At 54.5% G+C, this 17,808-nt stretch overlaps 1 protein-coding gene and 1 long non-coding RNA gene across 8 annotated transcripts in view; one reads left to right on the forward strand and one right to left on the reverse strand.

Moving 5' to 3' along the window:
- LTBP2 (latent transforming growth factor beta binding protein 2) overlaps window positions 1–17,808 on the reverse strand; it is a 100,390-nt gene that overhangs the window by 3,322 nt on the left and 79,260 nt on the right. The window contains exons 18-35 of one of the 7 annotated variants that reach the window (XR_006886327.1): window positions 15,248–15,367; window positions 10,274–10,393; window positions 9,064–9,186; window positions 8,716–8,841; window positions 8,257–8,382; window positions 7,272–7,394; window positions 7,047–7,172; window positions 6,512–6,634; window positions 5,758–5,889; window positions 5,352–5,477; window positions 4,636–4,779; window positions 3,563–3,754; window positions 3,358–3,441; window positions 2,519–2,647; window positions 2,022–2,159; window positions 1,769–1,936; window positions 1,128–1,438; window positions 48–197 (exon numbers count right to left, since the gene is read on the reverse strand). Coding sequence is in view for 6 of the 7 variants with exons in the window: in XM_046647545.1 (XP_046503501.1) it covers window positions 48–197; window positions 1,070–1,438; window positions 1,769–1,936; window positions 2,022–2,159; window positions 2,519–2,647; window positions 3,358–3,441; window positions 3,563–3,754; window positions 4,636–4,779; window positions 5,352–5,477; window positions 5,758–5,889; window positions 6,512–6,634; window positions 7,047–7,172; window positions 7,272–7,394; window positions 8,257–8,382; window positions 8,716–8,841; window positions 9,064–9,186; window positions 10,274–10,393; window positions 15,248–15,367 (2,619 nt within the window). In the remaining variant the exon portion in view is untranslated. Of the gene's footprint in view, window positions 1–47; window positions 198–1,069; window positions 1,439–1,768; window positions 1,937–2,021; window positions 2,160–2,518; window positions 2,648–3,003; window positions 3,242–3,357; window positions 3,442–3,562; window positions 3,755–4,635; window positions 4,780–5,351; window positions 5,478–5,757; window positions 5,890–6,511; window positions 6,635–7,046; window positions 7,173–7,271; window positions 7,395–8,256; window positions 8,383–8,715; window positions 8,842–9,063; window positions 9,187–10,273; window positions 10,394–15,247; window positions 15,368–17,808 lie in introns of those variants that run through there. The other 6 variants (XM_046647545.1, XM_046647547.1, XM_046647546.1 and 3 more) reach the window with 6 other exon arrangements.
- Window positions 10,402–14,098, forward strand: LOC124230971 (uncharacterized). Its single transcript, XR_006886328.1, has 2 exons — window positions 10,402–13,294; window positions 13,937–14,098. It is a non-coding gene; the product is annotated as an uncharacterized LOC124230971 (long non-coding RNA).

Genomic DNA, 17,808 nt, shown 5'->3' on the forward strand with positions numbered 1-17,808 from the left:
CAGGGCCAACCTGCCCCTCTGCATTGCCACTCTGATTCTAAACTTACCCACACAGGCCATGTGGGCCGTGTCCAGTTGGAAGCCTTCAAAGCAGTCACAGGTGTAGCCCTCCCGCACGCGCACACAGCGGCCGTTCTCACAGCCATTCAGGATGCCGCACTCCTCTGCTTGAAGCCCTTCGAAGCCAGCCTGGTGCTCTGGTGGGAGGGGGTCAGAGAGAGAAGGAAGCTGAGGCTTTGTACCCAACCCTGGGAGCCTCACCCTCTGCTGCAAAGGGCAGCTCCTATTGAACTCTGGGGTGGGAGTGGGGAGAGTCAAAAAACTCTCACAGAAAGATGCTAAAACAAAAGGCAATACTCTTTTTAAAAACTGTGTGTCACTATAGGTGGGGGAGGCCTTTAAATGAAGCCTCCAGGCAGGCTGGGATTCACTGCTTCCACAATGTTGGGTTGGGTGTCTCTCTAGTTTTGGTTTTGTTGTGGTTGGTGGTAGGGTGTTTCCTTAAAATCTTTACATATTTTTTTTTTGTGGGGAGGGGATTGGCAGCAAAAGGGGATTACCCTCATGACACACAGCAAAACTTCTGTGAGATATACCTAACCCTCTTCTCTCTCTAAGTGACCCCCCGCCCCTGGAAAAGACCCCCTCCCTAATCTCAGTGCAGTCTTAATCAGTTTGACACGGTGGCTATGGCTGTGGCAGGTACCACGTCCGTCCATCCAAGTCCTGAGTGCTGGGCTCACTGCCACTTACAAACCGAGTCAGCACAGTGGGGCTTTAAAGGGATTAGAAGTCCGTCCTTCTCATTTCAGCTCACTTGGAGAGCAGGTTATTCTGCATACTCTCAGTGGCGTGGAGGGAGAACAACAGACTGGAGTGTACCCGCTGTCTCTTGCTCTCTCAATCCCACAGGGAAGCTTTTGAGGTTGGGACGGTGGCCTGCACTTCTTTGTGTCCCCTGTGCTGGTTTATGAGGGGGAGTTGTGAGGATCTGACTCAGGCATTTTGAGTTGTCCCTTGAGTGACCCGTGAGAGGGCTCAGTGGGTCTTTTCCCTTCCCCGTCCTCACCCTGCTGGCAGTGATCAGCAGGTGGAGGAGACGGAAGTGAAACAGCTTCGGTGCCCACCTCGTCCCCATTTTTGCAGCAACACAGACCTGGATGGCTGGCCACATAGTGGGGCTGGAGTTCTGAGGGCTGCAGGGGAGATTCAAGGACCAGTGTGTGGTCCCCTGGGCGGCTGGCTGTGTTGGGGAAGGGTGGCTCAGGGATGGTGTCCTCGGGGCCCAGGTAGTTGTAGAAGGGGGCCCCATCTGGGCTGTAGAGGCTGTAGTGCAGGTCCTCGGGCCCGGGGCCATACTCATAACCTGGCCGGAAGTGGACCCCGGCCTCCCGCTCTGCTTCAATCCGGGCCACGTTGCACAGCTGAGCATAGACCTCTGTCAGGGAAGAGGGAGAGAGGGAGCTGGGTACAACCCCTGCCAGCTAAAGCCTGCTGTGCTATTTCCCCCAGCTCACTGCCCCTAGGAGAAAGCAGCATGCTAGGACTGGTGACCTCTGAGAGTTCCTGGCAGTGCTTCTCTCCCAATCCCACCCTCTGCCCCACTTTGTCCCCAGATAGCAGGGGTGGAAGACAGGGCCACTACTCTGATGGGCCTACTCCTTTCTGAATCCGCCCTTATGGGGTGAGGGCATCCCTACCCTTGGGCCCAGCGCAGCTCTGCAGGTGTCTCCCCCTCCCTCCAAGCAGGCACCGGCCGCCCCCTCACCAGAGCTCCTCGGGGGACACAGAGCACACTGCTGACTCCAGGCCTCGCCATCCTGGCAGCAGCATTCTGTGTAGGTGGTGCGGCGCCCGTGCAGGGGTTGGCTGCACACATAATTGGTGACTTTTTTCCAGCAGATGTCCATGTGGATGTCGTGGTCAGGCAGGTCCTCTGGTGGCACAGGGCACAGAGGCACATGAGCACCCCCAGCCCAGGTCCACGCCCCCCACTGCCCTGCCGCCCCAGGCCCACTGACCTATGGCACTGGTGCTGTTCACACAGCGCTGCTGGCTGAGGTCCAGGGTGAGGGGGGGGCTGCAGAAGCAGTGGAAAGAGCCTTCCGTGTTCACACACTCGCCGTTCTCACAGGCCATGTCCTGGCACTCGTCGTGATCTGCAGTGGCAGGAAGACGGGAGGAACATGTGGGGCAGTGCCAAGGCACCTGCCCACAGACCACCTTTATGGAAGGGGGTTTTCCAGTAACTGATGATGAAGAGGTAGCACCCTGCCTCCCCCTCCCCTGCCCCAGGTCAGCCTGGGAGGCTCCTCCCCAGGGATGCCTTTCCAACAGGTCCCCTTGTGCAATCCCTGACAGCCCCTGAGCTCCCCTCACCTCAGACCTGCCTGCTGCAGTAGGCATCTTCCCCAGGATGGGGAGCTCACAGCAAGAATGGGGCTGGCTGGCAAGGGCTGGGGGAGCACTCAGCCAGGGGCCGGGGAGGTGGGTGGGGAGGGGTGGCGTGTGTCCTCACCCTCGCACTTCCTGTGGGCAGCATTGTAGTGGTAGCCAGGGCTGCACAGGCAGATGTAGCCAGGCACCGTATTGAGGCACCGGCCGTTCTGGCAGAGACCAGGCCCGAACATTGCACACTCGTCGGCATCTGTGGGGGGCAGAGCTGAGGTGAGGGGAAGGTGAGAAGCAGTCTGAGTGCTCCCTAAGGCTAGGGGCTCCAGAGCCAGACTTGCTGGGTTGAGTCCTGACCCTGCCACTTGCTAGTTGGGTGACCTTGGGCAAGTTGCTTCAGTTCTTGCCTCAGTTCCTACCTAACAAATGTGGACACTGCTGCTGAACCTCTTACAGTTGTTGTGAGGATTAAAGGTTAATACACGTAAGGTACCTCAAGTAGTGCTTGGCACACAGCAAGCACTCGAGAAGCTACTTCTGTTTTGCTTATTTCCTTCTCCAGCTTCAGGAGCAGGGCAATGAAGGGCTCGTACCTGAACTACCCACTTTGATATGGGTTCCCCCAAGTTTCTGGCTGTGTAAGCGAGGCCAGGAAGGTAAGCAGCTGTCTCTGGCCTCTGTACAGCAGTACTCCCAGCTCTGTCCCTCTGCCCGGGTTAGTCAAGGCATCATAGTTTGTTCCTGGAAGGTTTAGCCTCGGGGGAGCAGAGAAACTGAGGTGGGGTTGTGGGGACACTCCAGGAGGAGCTCAGGTCAGAACTTCCAGCTAAAAGTCTGCAGGTAGTCGGCCCTGCAGGACAGGAAGGGTGCAAGCGGCTTGGGAGGCTGAGGCTGCATGCAGAGCTTCCCCAGGAGGACCAGGCTGGGCCCACTCAGGTGAGTGGAGTTTGGGGAAGAGGGAGTTACCTGTGTACGTGGTCTGTCCAAACAACCAGGCTCCTTCCACAGGGATGTAGCCTTTACCACTAGGGCAGATCTCGCTGAATTCGACTGTGCAGGGAGGCATCCAAGCTCAGAGAGAGAAGAGCTCTGCCCCCTTCCTCTCTCCCCTTCTTTCCGTGTCACCCTGAAGAGCTGACCCTGAGAGGAGTTGGGACCCTTGGGGACTTACCTGAGTCCTCAGCCGGGCAGGGGTCACAGGCGTCTCCCCAGCTGGCGCCCTGGGTGCAGCAGCACTCGGCCTGCGTGGTGTTCCGGCCCAGAAGGCTGGAGCAGTGTGGCTGGCTGTTCTGCCCGGAGTAGCATTCCATGCGGGTGGCGCCTGGGAGGTGGTCCCCTGGCGGGGCCTCGGGGATACTCTGACCTATGTGTGATAGATGCCCCTTTTATTGTCTGTTCCTCTCTGGGGCACCCTAGCCTTTGAATGTATTTTTAAAATTTAACATTTATATAGCACTTTGCAGTGTACAAAATGCTTTTACCTATATTACCTCGCTTGATGCTCTCAGCAACCTTATGATGTGGGTATTATTATCATCAGCTCCCTTTTACAGAGGTTAGAGAAGCCAGGTGACTTGCCACAGCCACCAGCTATTAAGTGGCATCACAGGGTGTTGACCCCAGTTCCTCTCTGCAGCATTCCACCCTGTCTTCCTCCACTCTAGTGGGGTGCCCACAGTCCCTGCATACCATGTGCGCAGCCCTCTGCCCATTTCTCTGTCCACACCGTACCCCAGCCCCTCCCACCCGGCCTCATCCTTGGTCCTGCTTTCTTTTCCCCAAGTCAGAGAAGGCCAGCTGAGTCCTAGTCCAGCCTGGGGTGAGAGGCTGAACCCGGCAGCTCTGGGGTGGAGTAGGGAGGGAGAGTCGAGCTTAGCTCAGCTTCAAGGCCTCCCTCAGCCCGAGGGCTCCCTGCCGTTGGACTGAGGGTCCTTCCAAGGTCAATCTGAGATCACTGGGGCCCCCCTAAGTGGCATCAGGGCTTCCTGACCCTCCTGTAGGGTCATCACAGCCCTGTAGCCTCTTGGCTGTTCCCTGGTTTAGAGCAGAGCCCCTTCCTGTCTTGACATTTGCCACACTCAGACTCCTTGCCTCTCCACACTCCATTCCTAAGCTGCACCCCTGCCCACACTGCCCCAGTTCCCCCCCCCCCCCCCAGGCTCCCTCTTGGGCTGGGGCAGTGGAAGCGCTTTGTCAGCCATAGAGTCGTCGTGCATAACAGGGTGGAGTATGGGCTGTGCTCACCTCCAGCAACCCGCGGGCGGCAGTGCCCCTCCTGAGCGTCGTACTCCTCCAGGTCGCTGGCGCAGAGGCACAGAAAGGAGCCCTCCACATTCTCACAGAGCGCCGCCCCACACACGGCCAGCATGAGCTCACACTCATTCACGTCTGCCAGGCAGGAGAACAGGCTCACGGGCAGAGAAGAGGCAGCCCAGGCCCCCTGGCCCTGCCTCCAGCCCAGCGGGCAGATCCTTATTAGATCCCCCAAAAGAAACAGGCTAGGCCTTGGGGGAAGAGCAGAGGTGGCCAAGTTAGCAGGAAGGAGGAACGGATGAACAGAGGACACGGGAAGGGAGAGAAGAAGGGTGGCAGATAAGAGTCACTAAATGGACAAAGAGGAAGGGTTCCTCCCTCTGTGCACATTCTGGAAACGTGCCTCTTGAGACCCTGAGGTCTGTGGAGAAGGGTGGTGCCCTCATTAGTGTGCTTGCTCCCCCTGCTGGTAGAATGTGGCCATGCTTCCTCTGCCGGCCTGGCCAAGGTGCCAGCTGTAGGGTGGAGCTGAATTCTCCCTTCCTCGCCCACTCTATGAGGACCTCTTACAGAGCCGTGTGACCATGAACATTTCAGGAGGAGGGCCCTAGGGCCTCTATCCAGGATGGCCAAGATCTGTGGAGATGGGATAAAGGGCCCAATGGCCTTCGCTGGCCCCGAGCCTGGCTACTCCGCAGGCTTCTCACCAACGCAGTCCCAGCCGGAGGACGAGGTCTCAAAGCCCTGGTCGCAGAGACAGCGGAAGGAGCCATCGGTGTTGTCGCAGAAGCCATGGCTCCCACACACAGTGTCGTTGGCACACTCGTCTATGTCTGTGGGACAGTGGGGACCAGAGTGTAAGGTGTGCTCTCGCTCTCTATTTACTGGCAATACTTATTAATACTTATTAATTTATGAACACCAAGATCTGTGGAAAGTAACTTCTAAACACAGGACAAGAAAACTCTAACATTAACATTCATCTTCAGTTTTTGTGTATAGAAAATATCCAAACTGCAAAAATAGTGTCCTCAGGAGAAAATAATTTCTAGCTGGTCATGTGAAAAATAGGTGTCCTCAGCCTCTCACCTCCAACAACCCCTCCCTACTCACCAATACAGTCTCCATTCAGGGCCACGTGGAAGCCAGGCTGGCAGCCCAGGACACAGTGGTAGGAGCCAGGACTGTTCTCACACCTCCAGGCCCCACACACCGAGTCTCCGGAGTCCTCACACTCGTCAATATCTGTCCCCAGAGCCATGAGAGGGGACAGAAGTGGCCAGGTCACTGCTCTGGCCCCACCTCTCTGGCATTACAAGGTCATGCCCCACAACCTTTGGGGTCCTTAATCTGTTCCAAATAACTGTGCTCATCTCAACCCCAAAACCTCAAGTTCAGGATCATTTCCCCTGACCCAGGGGGATGAGTGACATTCCCCCTTTCTCCCTACAGCAGACTTTATATTTTATATAAAACCTTCACCAACGTGTATTACTACAGAGAGTAGTCTTCATATATCTCCTTTGCAATTTCAAGATTGTCCATAACTGTCTATTTGTCCTAGCAAAAGACATTGAACCCAGCAGCTGCTTAATAAATGTCTGTTGAATCAATTTGGCTTTAAAAACTAGATTGTGTGCTCTGCTAGCACAAGGATTATGATTGTCTTCATTTTGTCATCCTCAGACAGTCCCTGAGTCAGCAGAGGCTCAGTAATTGCATTATCCGTTGCATGATTAATCTGTGGAAAGAGTTCTGCTTCCCAGAAGCTGCAGTTCCTGGTCCCGGGGAGCTGAGGACCAGGCAGGGGTGGAGATGGGCAGGGGCGGGGCAGAGCCCTGTCCGCTCCCCCTGGCAGAGCCCTTACCCACACACTCCCCGCTCTCTGGGGAGGTCTGGAAGCCAGTATCACACAGACAGTTGAAGGAGCCCTCCGTGTTGACACAGTGCCCTCCCAGACACCGGTCTGTGACTGCACACTCGTCCACATCTAGGATAGAGACGTCTGTCAGCAGACCCAGCCATGAGTCCCAGGGCTCTGTGCAGCTTCTTCTGGGCCCCGAGGAACCCACAGGAGGGCCAGGGAGTGGCTTGGAGTAGGAAAGGGCTGAAAGATCTGAGAGAGAGTCCAGAGCTGGAAGCCAGAGGCTAGGCTCGGAACTGGGCCTCTGTCAAAGGGTGACACTCAGAGAGTTCTGAGGGTGCATGCCTGCCGTAGACATCATTCAGAGGCCCTGGGGAAAGACTCTTGAGTCCCTCCCTGACACTTGGCTTTCTTTCGTCACTCTCAGCCTCCCATCTTCCCATCCTTGGGTTGGTGAGCATTGTATTTCAGTACTCTAGACATAGCCTCTAGCGCCCCCTGCTGCTGGCAAGTGGACATGGCCAAGCTGGCTTCTCACCTTGGCAGCTGGTGCCCCCGTCTGCGCTGGCAAAGCCGGGAGCGCAGAGACAGAAGAAGGACCCGTGGCTGTTGAGGCACTCGCCGCGGGGTGCACAGTACTCCTCTCGCATGCACTCGTCCACGTCTGCAGGGAGAAGATAGGCAGCGGTACCTTCTGGGGATGTTCCCACCTCCCCACACACTCACTGCCCTAGTCTCCAGTGGGGAGACCTGAGCCACTCACCCTCACACACGGTGCCATTGGCCAGTTGGAAGCCCTGGGGACAGAGGCACTGGTAGGAGCCAGCTGTGTTCTTGCACTCGCCTCCCAGGCAGCTGCTCTGGAGGTCTTCACACTCATCCACATCTGCAGGTCACACAGGGAGGAAGGCAGCCGATGGCAGTAACTCCCAAGGGCAAGAACCAATGCGGAGGTCTCCAGAGGGCCTGTCACTGGCCTGAGGAGACTGGACCCATGGGGCATCATCCCCTTACAAAGCCGCACAGCTGAGAGGAGCTGGTGAGGGAGACTCTGGGGAGCAGAGTGACTGCAGCTCCCTGCACTTCTGCCCCAGCCCAGCAGGCTCCCCCTGCCTCTGGCTGGGCTTCTGCAGCTGCCCGCACAATGCCCACCTTAGGGACACTCAGCCTCTCCCAGCAACCCTGGTCTAGAGTGGCCAAACTTTGCTTCCCTTGTCATGGCTGAGATGGCTTAGATTTTACTGAGAAGCAATGGGAAAACAAATGAGAAATAAATCAAGGAAACAGATTCAGAGAACCTGAGAAGGTAACAGAAATTAGATTCTTCAGATTGGTCTACAGGTTACCTGGTACAGGCCAATGCTTTTCAAACTACAGTCTCAGCACGCACATGTATGAGGAACCCTCGGGGAGTTTGTTAGAAAACAGATCTGTAGGCCCCCAGCAGAGCTGATTGAACAGGTCTGAGACAAGGCCCAGGACGCTGCACGTTGAACAAACTCCCCCAGCAATGCTGACACACACTGAAGCCTGTAAGCCAGGGGCTCACTGGCCCCTAGACCCAGGTCTGCAGTCACCTTTCTGACTCCTGTTGGAGGAGGGATGAGCATAGGTATCCCCAGTGGGCCCGCCATCCGAGATGGACAGAAGGGCCCCTGGTCTAAAACAGCCCCTGGTGGGTCCTGGTCACTCCCTTTTCTGAGGGTGATGGGTTAGCCATGCTCTCCTCCCCCGTGGGGCGCTCTCACCTTCACAGGTATGGCCCAGGGGGCTGGGCCGGTAGCCCTCCTCGCAGTCCTTGCAGGAGAAGGAGCCAGCAGTGTTGGTACAGATTCCTGAGGGGCAGACTCCCGGAAAGGCACACTCGTCTAGGTCTGGGGCAGACAGCCAGCCAGTTACCCAGGGCCTGGGAGGGCTCCCTCCACGTGATGAGGCAGGAGCCTCCCCATACCTTTGGCCTCCCTCCCTGAGCTTGTAGGATTCTCTCTGGGCCCCTGGGGAAGGGCAGGCCCTGGCTCTGGGCCTTCGATAGGGCAACCCCAGCACCCTCTCCCTAGAATGCTCCTGGGCAGCTCTACCATCCGCTTCCCTCTGGGCTCTGTGACTCCCTTTTCCTCCTGTCCTCACCTCCAAACTTGAGGGTTCTTTGGGAAGTAAGAAGGCCTATATTCTCAGTTCCCCTCTGCCAACCCCCTTCCCAGTGTCACCTTCACAGGCAGTGCCGTCTTCATTCACCCAGTACCCGCTCTCGCAGGCTGAGCAGGAGAAGGAGCCCTCAGTGTTGAGGCAGAGGCCTGCAGGGCACGAGGCCCGGCTGGCACACTCGTCGACATCTGAAACAGGCCATTGAGTTCTGTGTGGGATTCTGCAGGACAGACATGGCAGGATAGCCAGAGACTGACAGGAGGGCAGGGTAGGGGAAAGGACAGGTCTTGGCTGTGTTGGGTCAGTATGGTTAGGGATGCAGGACTACAGGTGGATTAGGAGTGTGTGTGCAGAGGGAAGGAGCTGTGGGCTGATTTGCTTGTGGATGAAGGTGCTTCAGCATCTAGTACCTTGGCAGCCCTTCTCATCTGAGGTGACCTCGTAGCCCTGCTCACAAGAGCATCTAAAGGAGCCCTCCAGGTTGATGCACTTTCCATGGGTGCAGACCCCGGGGGTCAGACACTCATTCACATCTGTGGGAGAGAAGTCCAAGAGGGCAGGCTGACATCCTCTCCTTCATGCAGCCCCCATTGTCAGGCTTAGAGCATCTCAATTATGAGGCCAGGGAATCAGCATTCAGAGGAGCAATAGGCCACCTTGGGAAGGCCATGGGGTCATTCCTCCTCCTTGCCCCACCCACCTAAGCAGGCCAGGGTGCCTTTGCCCCCTACGCTCACTTCAGCTCTATCTAGTAACACAGAGCACCCTGCATATGTCCTAGAAAAGGGGGCCAGGTCCTCCAGCCCTGGGCTGGCTTGGCCCATCTGAGGACACCCAGAGTGAGGTGTCCAAGACCCGTGACTCACCTTACAGTGGGTCCAAATCTCTCTGGCTTCCTACCTGCCAACTGAACTGGTATGATCCCAGGTTCCAGCCCAACAACCAGCATCAGTAGGTGAGTGGGCAATGCAGAGGGAGGCCAAGCTATGCCTGGGTGGCCGAGTGGCAGTCTCAAAGGCCTGGGAAATGTCTGCCCTCTCCAGAGCCTCAAAGCATCTATTCACAACTCAGGCCCTGCTGGCATTCTGAACCCCAGGCCCTTCTTCCTGAGGGGGCTGAGGGAAAAGAACATTCCTCCTACAGCTGACACATAGCCCCCTCTGGAGGGAGAAGAGTACCCACAGCTCAGTTAGGCATTGCTATTTAGACATTGCTGTGGAGATGCCGAAGAGCAGAAGACGCTTCTTCTGTGGGAACCACAGCAGGGACTGGCTGCTGGCTCACACCACCCAAGTCAGCCTCTTCCTAAGATGCTCGGCACCTCTCTCTACCCAGCAGGATCCAGCCACAGAAGTTTCTGGGACCTTGGGCTGTTGCTTCTGAACGGATATGGCCAAGGAGCCAAAGGGCCCCCACCCTAGCTGATTCAGAGGGCAGAGCAGCAGTAACTGAAGCACACCCATCTCATGCCCGACGTCATCTGGGAACCCAGCTGGATCATGGGGGAGAATAGCCTCTAGGCCGTTTCCTCTGCCCACTTCTTTCCCTCCCTGTGTGAGAGCTTAACCAGAGGTCCCAAGGCCAAACAGCCCTCTCTGTGCCTTGGCAAGCAGCCCTTACCTATACAGCTCCCGCTCTGGCCCCTGTAGCCCTCCTCGCAGGCCAGGCAAGTGTAGGAGCCAGGGGAGTTGACGCATCTCCCATCAGGGCAGGTGCCAGGGTGACGGCATTCGTCGATATCTGCAAAATAACAGCCCCTCCCTTGGTCATCCCTGGGAACCACAGCACATGAGTAGTTCGGTGAGGAAGCAAATCCTTGACCCTGCCCTTGGCTGGGGAGAGGGAGGGACGTCAGTTTCTGTACAGATGGAAACTAGGAAAAAGTGAGTGTTGTCTTGTGTTCCCAACTCCACCCCCCACCCACTGTCCTGGACAAAAGAGAGAGATGGAAGAACTTTAGAAAGGGAGACTCCCTGGGTGGGTACAGGAGGCTGTGGTTACCACTAGGTATGGGAGGGTAGAGAGCTCTATTTGTGGACTGTTGGGAAGGGCCTCCGTATCTCCCTTGGTGACTCCTGTTCCGTTACAGTGGTGACAATTACTAAGATCGGCTGTGCTTGGCACAGCAGAGGCCCCAGCATAGATCACCAACTGGGCAATGAAGGCAAAGGGGGCTTCCCTGCACTGGGAAGAGGGACTGAGGGTGAGTCCAATCTTGGATGCAGCCAAGACCAGCCCTGAGGCTGCTGCAGAGTTAAGGTGGAGGCTGGCAAGGCTTCTCTGCTAGAGAGGAGACTTTGCTTCCAGCCAAGAACCATGCAGGGCTACCAGTACCCACTCTGGTGAGATCCAGGAAAGTCAGCCAGAAAAGATGAGCCTGAGCACCCACTGGCCTAGCAAGGGAAGAGGGGACCCATGGAGGGAGAGGAGGAGCCCAACCAGGGAGTGAGAACAAGGAGGAGGAGGGAGATGTTGCTCCCAGGAACTGCAGGCAGGGTTCTTCCCCATGTGACCTGACATATCAGGGAGTCCATCATCCAAGGCATCCGGGGACCTAGGGAGTTAGGGAGGTCATATCGCAGGGACAGAACTGTGGGTTGGGACCACAGGAGGACATTACGCTCCTCTGGCCCAGTGTTGAGGCTCCCAGTCACTACTCATGACAGACAGTTCGACTGAGCTCCAGAGGAAACAGGAGGATTTACTCTTCCTAAATGAGTCATTGTCATTCTCCTGGAGGAAGTCCATCAATTTACACAGATTCAGAGGCCCTACTGCCTGGGAGGAAGACCCACTCAGCATCCAGGAAGAAATGCAGGAGGCAGGGCCAAGGGTCAGAACACAGGCTTGCTGCAAAGGGACTAAAGTGGGCAGCTGTCGTTACAGAGCAGGACATGGGCCCTCAAGTTGAGGGTGAAAATGAGTCTGCCCTGAGGTTGTTTGGTCTGCAGAAGACAGGACACATAAAGGCCCTCTATCCCAGGGAACAGGGCCCTCTCAAGGCCAAAACTTCACCCTGAGGGTCCAGAAGAGTAAGACATACACAGGGCAGATGGTTATTCAGGTGAGTATCTGCAAGGAGTTACCCAGAACTCCTAGGTAATCTTGGGAACACTGAGATAAGGCTCATCTCTGGAAGACAGCAGCCAAGAGCCCCTAGCTGGGTTGTGGCAATACCAGCCTAATTATTCTAAGGGCTTCTATAAAGACGGAGATGGAGAGAATGAGACAGAGATGGAGGAAATGAAGGATCCAGGACCACCAACTTTGGCCACCCAGGAGAGAACAGCCAGCACCATGGCCTGCTGGCCTTGCCTGAGGTACCAGAAGGAGGGTGGGCAAAGCCATTGGGAATGATAAGCAATCCCTGCTTCAGGGATGCAAGACTTCGGAAATGAAGAGAAAGAGAATGAGGCAAGGGTCCTCCTCTAAGACCATACTGAGAAAAAAATGAAGTTCTTGGACCTTTCCCACAGGGATCAGGCAGTGTAGGACAGATCAGATTTACCAGAAGCAAAGAGCCCTGAGGTTTGTCCTGCCCCAGATTTTTGGGTGCATCTGTGGAGGTGGTACATGAAGCATCTTATGTTGGGCATTAGAAGACGTGTGGTGCTAATGCTGTTCACTAAATATCCCAGCTCTCCATTGTCTGGGCCAAGGTGGGCTTGTGCCTCCTGGTCCCTTGTGGTTGGGTGGGGTCAGGGGACTAGCGCTGGCCAAAGAGCTAAGAGTGGATATGATGTGTGTAATTTATGGACCCAAGCGTTTAATTGTGTGCAACCCTCAGAGTTCTCTCCCTTTCTTCCGTGGAGGCAGGTCACATTCAGGATGCTGGCTATTCCTTTAGCCTACTTCTTGAATGAGGAAACGTGGGACAGGACCCCCAGCTGACCCACGATGGACTTGTGACATTCATCGGAGAGAAACTTTGCTGCGTTCTGAGTTACTAAGATTGGGATTGTTTCTTAATGCAGCATAACCTGGTCTATCCTGGCACACCCCTGCTGGCTTCCTTCCTCGGACCAGAGGCCCAGCCAGGGACTGTCATATGTGAGAGGTCTGTCAGCAAGTGGGAGACGGAGGGCAGATCAAAGCAGCCCTTAGTCTCCACCTGAGCCAGGGTGGAGTGGACTTCTTCATGGGAGTGGATATAACAGAGCCTTTAGCCAAACCAGACAAAAGGTGCCAGATGAAGGTTCTGGATGTGGATTCCGCTTCTAATCAGTCCGTGTTAAGGGCAGACGCTCTAATGTCACCAGATATCCTGAGGCTGTTCCACCAACCTCTTGGTGCCTGTACTGGAGCCAGATTTTTCTGCCTGGTCCAGGGTTTGAATTTTAACCTAAGATTATGGTATGTTCTGGTAGGTTTTACCCTCGTGGTCAGGGGCAGGAGCTGTTTTATTTATTGCTATATTCCTCGCCCATGGCTGGGACCAGCTGGCATTCAACAAGTGTTTGCTGACCAAGGAATGAGACCATGTGACAAAAACTTCACCCCCTCTTCGTAGGAGGCTGCTGAAGAAACCCCAGACGACCCATGGAAACAGCCACCCTGGGGACCACTGTGCCGCCCTGCTGTCTGGACATGGGAGGATCCTGGAGTTTCTCTGACCAGCGCCTCAGTCTTTGCTTGAGGAATGTAAGGGCACCCGCCTCTGGTCCGTGTGAGCTCACAGGATGGGGAGGGTGCCCAGTCAGGGCCAGAAGCTCAGGTGACCTTGGATGTGGGAGGGGACAGCAAAGCCCTGGCAGTCTGCAGGGGAATCTAACCCCTTTCCGTGGGAACCCAGAGTCCTGGTACAACGGAAATGCCACTGAGCCTTTGGGTGGGCCGCTGTCCAGACCACTCAGGCCTTTCACCAGAGTCTTTGAGTTTAAGTGGAGAGAGTGGTTTCTTAGTTGGAGAAAGAAGAAAGAGGGAGAGGAAATTGACTGGGCTCCCAGGGAGATGGGCCGGGTCTGTGGTTACTGATGGAAACCTGGAGAAGTGTGCAGGCTACATCAGTCTTTCTTTCAACAGACTCAGAGCGTCTGCCCTGGGCTGGGAACTCGGCCTGACCTCCCAGCCGAGGTGTGTGTCTGGATCCTTTCCTCCGGAAGGGAAGGGGGCAATCCAGAGGTGTGGGCCAGGGTGTGGAGGAGTCTAGACGTGAAAAAGAACGGGGCCCTCAGATAGTAACACTGTCCCTATTCACTGAGGGCTGTACGCGTGCGGTGTGGGTGTTAGGTTATGCAGTCCTCACATGAGCCTCTGAGATGGGCATTATGGTTTCCATTTCAGATGTCGAGACGAGAGCCAAACCCAAGCCTGTCTCCACCAGAGCCTGTGCCCTTTACACAGACAGTAGTTCGCGTAAGTCTGATCTTTTTAATGTCTGGTATTCTCTTGGTCCATTTCCTTTCATGTTGCTTTTCTTTTTAATAAAGTCTAACGTCAAACTCCTCTTGTTGTTGTGATGCTTCGACGAGGTAATCTATCAAGTTCCTAGCACAGCACGTGGCACTGGAGGTGCCATCAAATGCGAACTCCCTCCCTCTCCCTTCTCCTGGAAAATGCTAGACTGCTGTCTCCATCATGCTCATGAGAACAAGGGAAGGGGCTCTCGCTTTGATCATGCGGAGGCCTGAGTTTTAAAGGGAGAGGCGTTGAGAGGGGAAGGTGACACTCTGGGGGTGCAGACAGATAGTTGTCTGTCCTACACCCCAGCCACCTCTCCCCTTTGTAAGGGGAGACTTTTTAGGACTCTGAACTTTGCTTCTGTGGCAGTGGTATTGGGAAGGGGGTCTCTCCCTTCACGAGGCACACCAGCTCATGCCTCACCTCCAGGGCCCTCTGAATCCAAGCAAGTCCTGGCCAGGAAAAACCTGGAGGCTGGGAGGAGTCTGGCCTAATCTTGGGTCTGGGACAGGATTTCTTTCCAAAGAGAGCTTTAATTTGCCCTCATTTATTCCTGTCTTAGCCAGTCTTGGGAGAACATGACCCAGTCCTCTTTTAAGCATTTGACACCCAAACTGGCAGGGAGGTGACAGTGACACAGCTGCTGGGAGCTGGCATGATAGTGCCAAGCCAGTCTGCAAGGAGACCAGCTGTCAATGTCACAGCCACCTTTTGACTGGGCCTAGGAAAGGGGACAAGGATCAGGGTTCATTCACTCATTTATTCAACTAACATTTGCTGGGGTGTCCAACACATGGACATTTATCAGGCGTCCACACATGGGTCATCTAAGGATATGGTCCAGCCCTGAGGCACTCACACCCTAACAAGCTTTAGCAATAGGCCAGAGCCCAGGAGCATCCCAGATAGACCGACTCTTCCTCTGCCCCGTGAGGAGAGCACGTGACTCAAGGTAGAGAGGCAGAGAAGGGATGTTCCTAGGGTCTCATGTAGATAAAGTTGCTTGTGCTCCCCTGCTGCAGGGGCAGACAGGATGCCAAAATCTCACTGAGAGGACAGAAGGGCTCTGGAATTCCCAGATGGGCTCTGTCCCTAGGCGTGGGCTTAGCATCAAGGGGCCCAGGCTGGGATAAGCTGGAAGGGGAGAGGGTGGGGAGGGAGCAGGAGATGGCGGGGGGGCATCCCATTCCTTACCTTGGCAGTGTCCCTTCCTGACCATGATGTAGCCCTCGTCACACTTGCAGTGGTACGAACCCTCCGTGTTGGTGCACCGCCCCCCAGTACACACCTCTGGCTGCTCACACTCGTCTATGTCTGTGAACACACAGAAAAGTCTTAAGTTGGGGTCAGCCCTGCAGGGGGTCCTGGAGCGTCCCTTCAGAGGCCGAGGACAAGGACGCCCATGCTGAGGCCCAGGCAAGGAAGGCATCCTTGCTGCAGCCATGATTGGCAGGGTGCTCCTATGCCGGGTCCGAGACTGATCTAGCTCAGGCCCCTGCAAACCCCTGAGTCCTTTCTCCCAGGGGATGCTACTTGTGGGGCCTGAGGCCCCTCACTGCTGTCTCCTTACCCTGATATAAGGGCTGGTCTTGAGGTCAGGTGGCAGTCCATATGGCATGATCTGAGGAGGCCAACAAAGTCCCCCTTCTGACCCCAATACATCCCCCAGAGCTCTGTTTCTGGAGTTCTTAGGGCCCTTCTCAAAGGTTAGAGATTAAGCAGCCAGTGAGAGACAGCATCTTAGGCAGCTGTGGATCTATCGATGTGGTTTATTCCATTGTCCCAAAGCATGCTGGTGCCCTACAATGACTCAAAAGCCCAACCCTGGTCATGGCACTGCCCTGCTTCACACCTACCAGGGTTCCCTGCTGCTCAGCCGGACTCACAAGGCCACTGCCACCTGACTCCAGCCTTGCTGGATTCGCTGATCCCCACTGGTCTAGCCTCCAAACCTTTGTTCACATAAACGCCTCTGCTTGGTTTGATGGCCAGCAGAGTGCTACTCCCATTTCAAGGACTGGTTCAATTGATCAACTCTAGGTTGCTCTGGCCACTCCCCATTCCGTGCCCCCACAGTCAAACTGATGGAGGATTCACCTTTGCCCCTCACCCCCAGCACTGGTCCAAACACTATACAGAGTCCTTGTACAGATTAAATGAGATAATCTAGGTGAAGGGCTTGGCACAGCGCCCATCCGGCACAAAGTAAGCACTGAAGAAATGTTAGCTATTATTATTATTCTGGCATTAAACCTATCTCATAAAATCCAAGCCCCTCGGCCTGGCAGGTGAGATCTTTCATGATCTGGCCCCTGCCTACTTCTCTCAGCTTGGTTCCTGCCTCTCACCCACCTCCTAGCCTCAGCCACACAGGATCTGCTTCTGAGCTTCTGCATGTACAGTTCCCTTGCCTGGAGTGGCTTCCCATCGACCAGCTTGGCTGTCTCCTACTCATCTCTCAGGTGAGGTTGACCTCTCCCCTCTGATCCATATGCCCCTTTCCAGGGCCATAGGATCCAGTCCTTATAGTAACTGTTCATTTACTTGCTTTTTTCTCCCTTACTGCTGAGAATGTGCCTTATTATCCTAGTGTCCCCAGTGCCTAGCATAGAACCCCAAAGAATGCTTATTGCATGAATAGAATAACAATTTGTTTATGCACAGGGTTTTCAGCTGAGAAGTACTTCATAAAACTTTAGTGCACAGCGGAGTCGCTGGCAGAAGGTATAAGATGCACACTCTCAGGTCCACATCCAGGGACTCTGCCCTAGCAGTACTGGGCAGGCCCAGGCACCTGCATTTTAATAACTTGCCAGGCAATTCAGAAATAAGCGGCCCTCCCTTTGAGAAACTCTAATCCCAATGGAAGAGAAAAGGAAACTCAGAGGTGGAGCCATGTGTGGGAATATGATAAGGGACCCACAAACCGGTGGGGTCAGGACGACAGCCTAGTAGATGAGGCTGGGAAAACCGAGCTGCTTTACAGAGAAAAAAGGAAGTGGACAGAGAAAAAAACGGGACCTTAACACCCATAAAAAGATGCACTCTCGATAGATTAAAGCATGCCATGAAAGGCGAACTATAACTTCAATAAAAGCAAGTATAGGAGAATATCTTTGTGACAGTGATGGGGAAGGACTTCTTAAATAAGGCCCTGAAAGCGTAAAAAAATAAGGCAAAAAGGTGAATTTCCATACATCAGAATTAAGGGTTTCTGTTAAAAGAAGGACGTGTGGATAAGGTTAATGGACAGAGGACAAACTGGGAGAGTTGCAATATCTAAACCCAGCCAAGTATCTGGAATAAATAAAGAACGTCTAAAAAGCCACAAGACAAAACAGCAACCACCACTGAAAAACTGAGCAAAGGACAGGAGTAAACTATTTCCAGATAAGGAAACCCAACGGCTGACGTACAAAGAGATACCGTACTTATTAGTAAAGTAAATGTTAAATATTTAATATTCAAATAATTTATTTCAACCAAGTATTTACATTTATATTAATCTGAATTCTAGGAATCGTAATCATTTATTTTAACTAATTATATAAATTAATGAAATAATTCCTAAATAAAAATAAATGATTAAAATAATGAGATATTGTTTTACAAGACTGGGAAAATTTAGAGAGTGGAGGCTGTCCTGGAGAAGGTCTCATTAGATGGCAGCCAGGCCCCACTGGGAGAAGCACTGACAGCTGACCTTGAGCTGCCTCCCTCCTCCCCCAGCTGTTGGATCTGGCAGAGACATCCCA

Source organism: Equus quagga, chromosome 20 (assembly GCF_021613505.1).
Source record: "Equus quagga isolate Etosha38 chromosome 20, UCLA_HA_Equagga_1.0, whole genome shotgun sequence".
NCBI classification, from domain to species: Eukaryota; Metazoa; Chordata; class Mammalia; order Perissodactyla; family Equidae; genus Equus; species Equus quagga.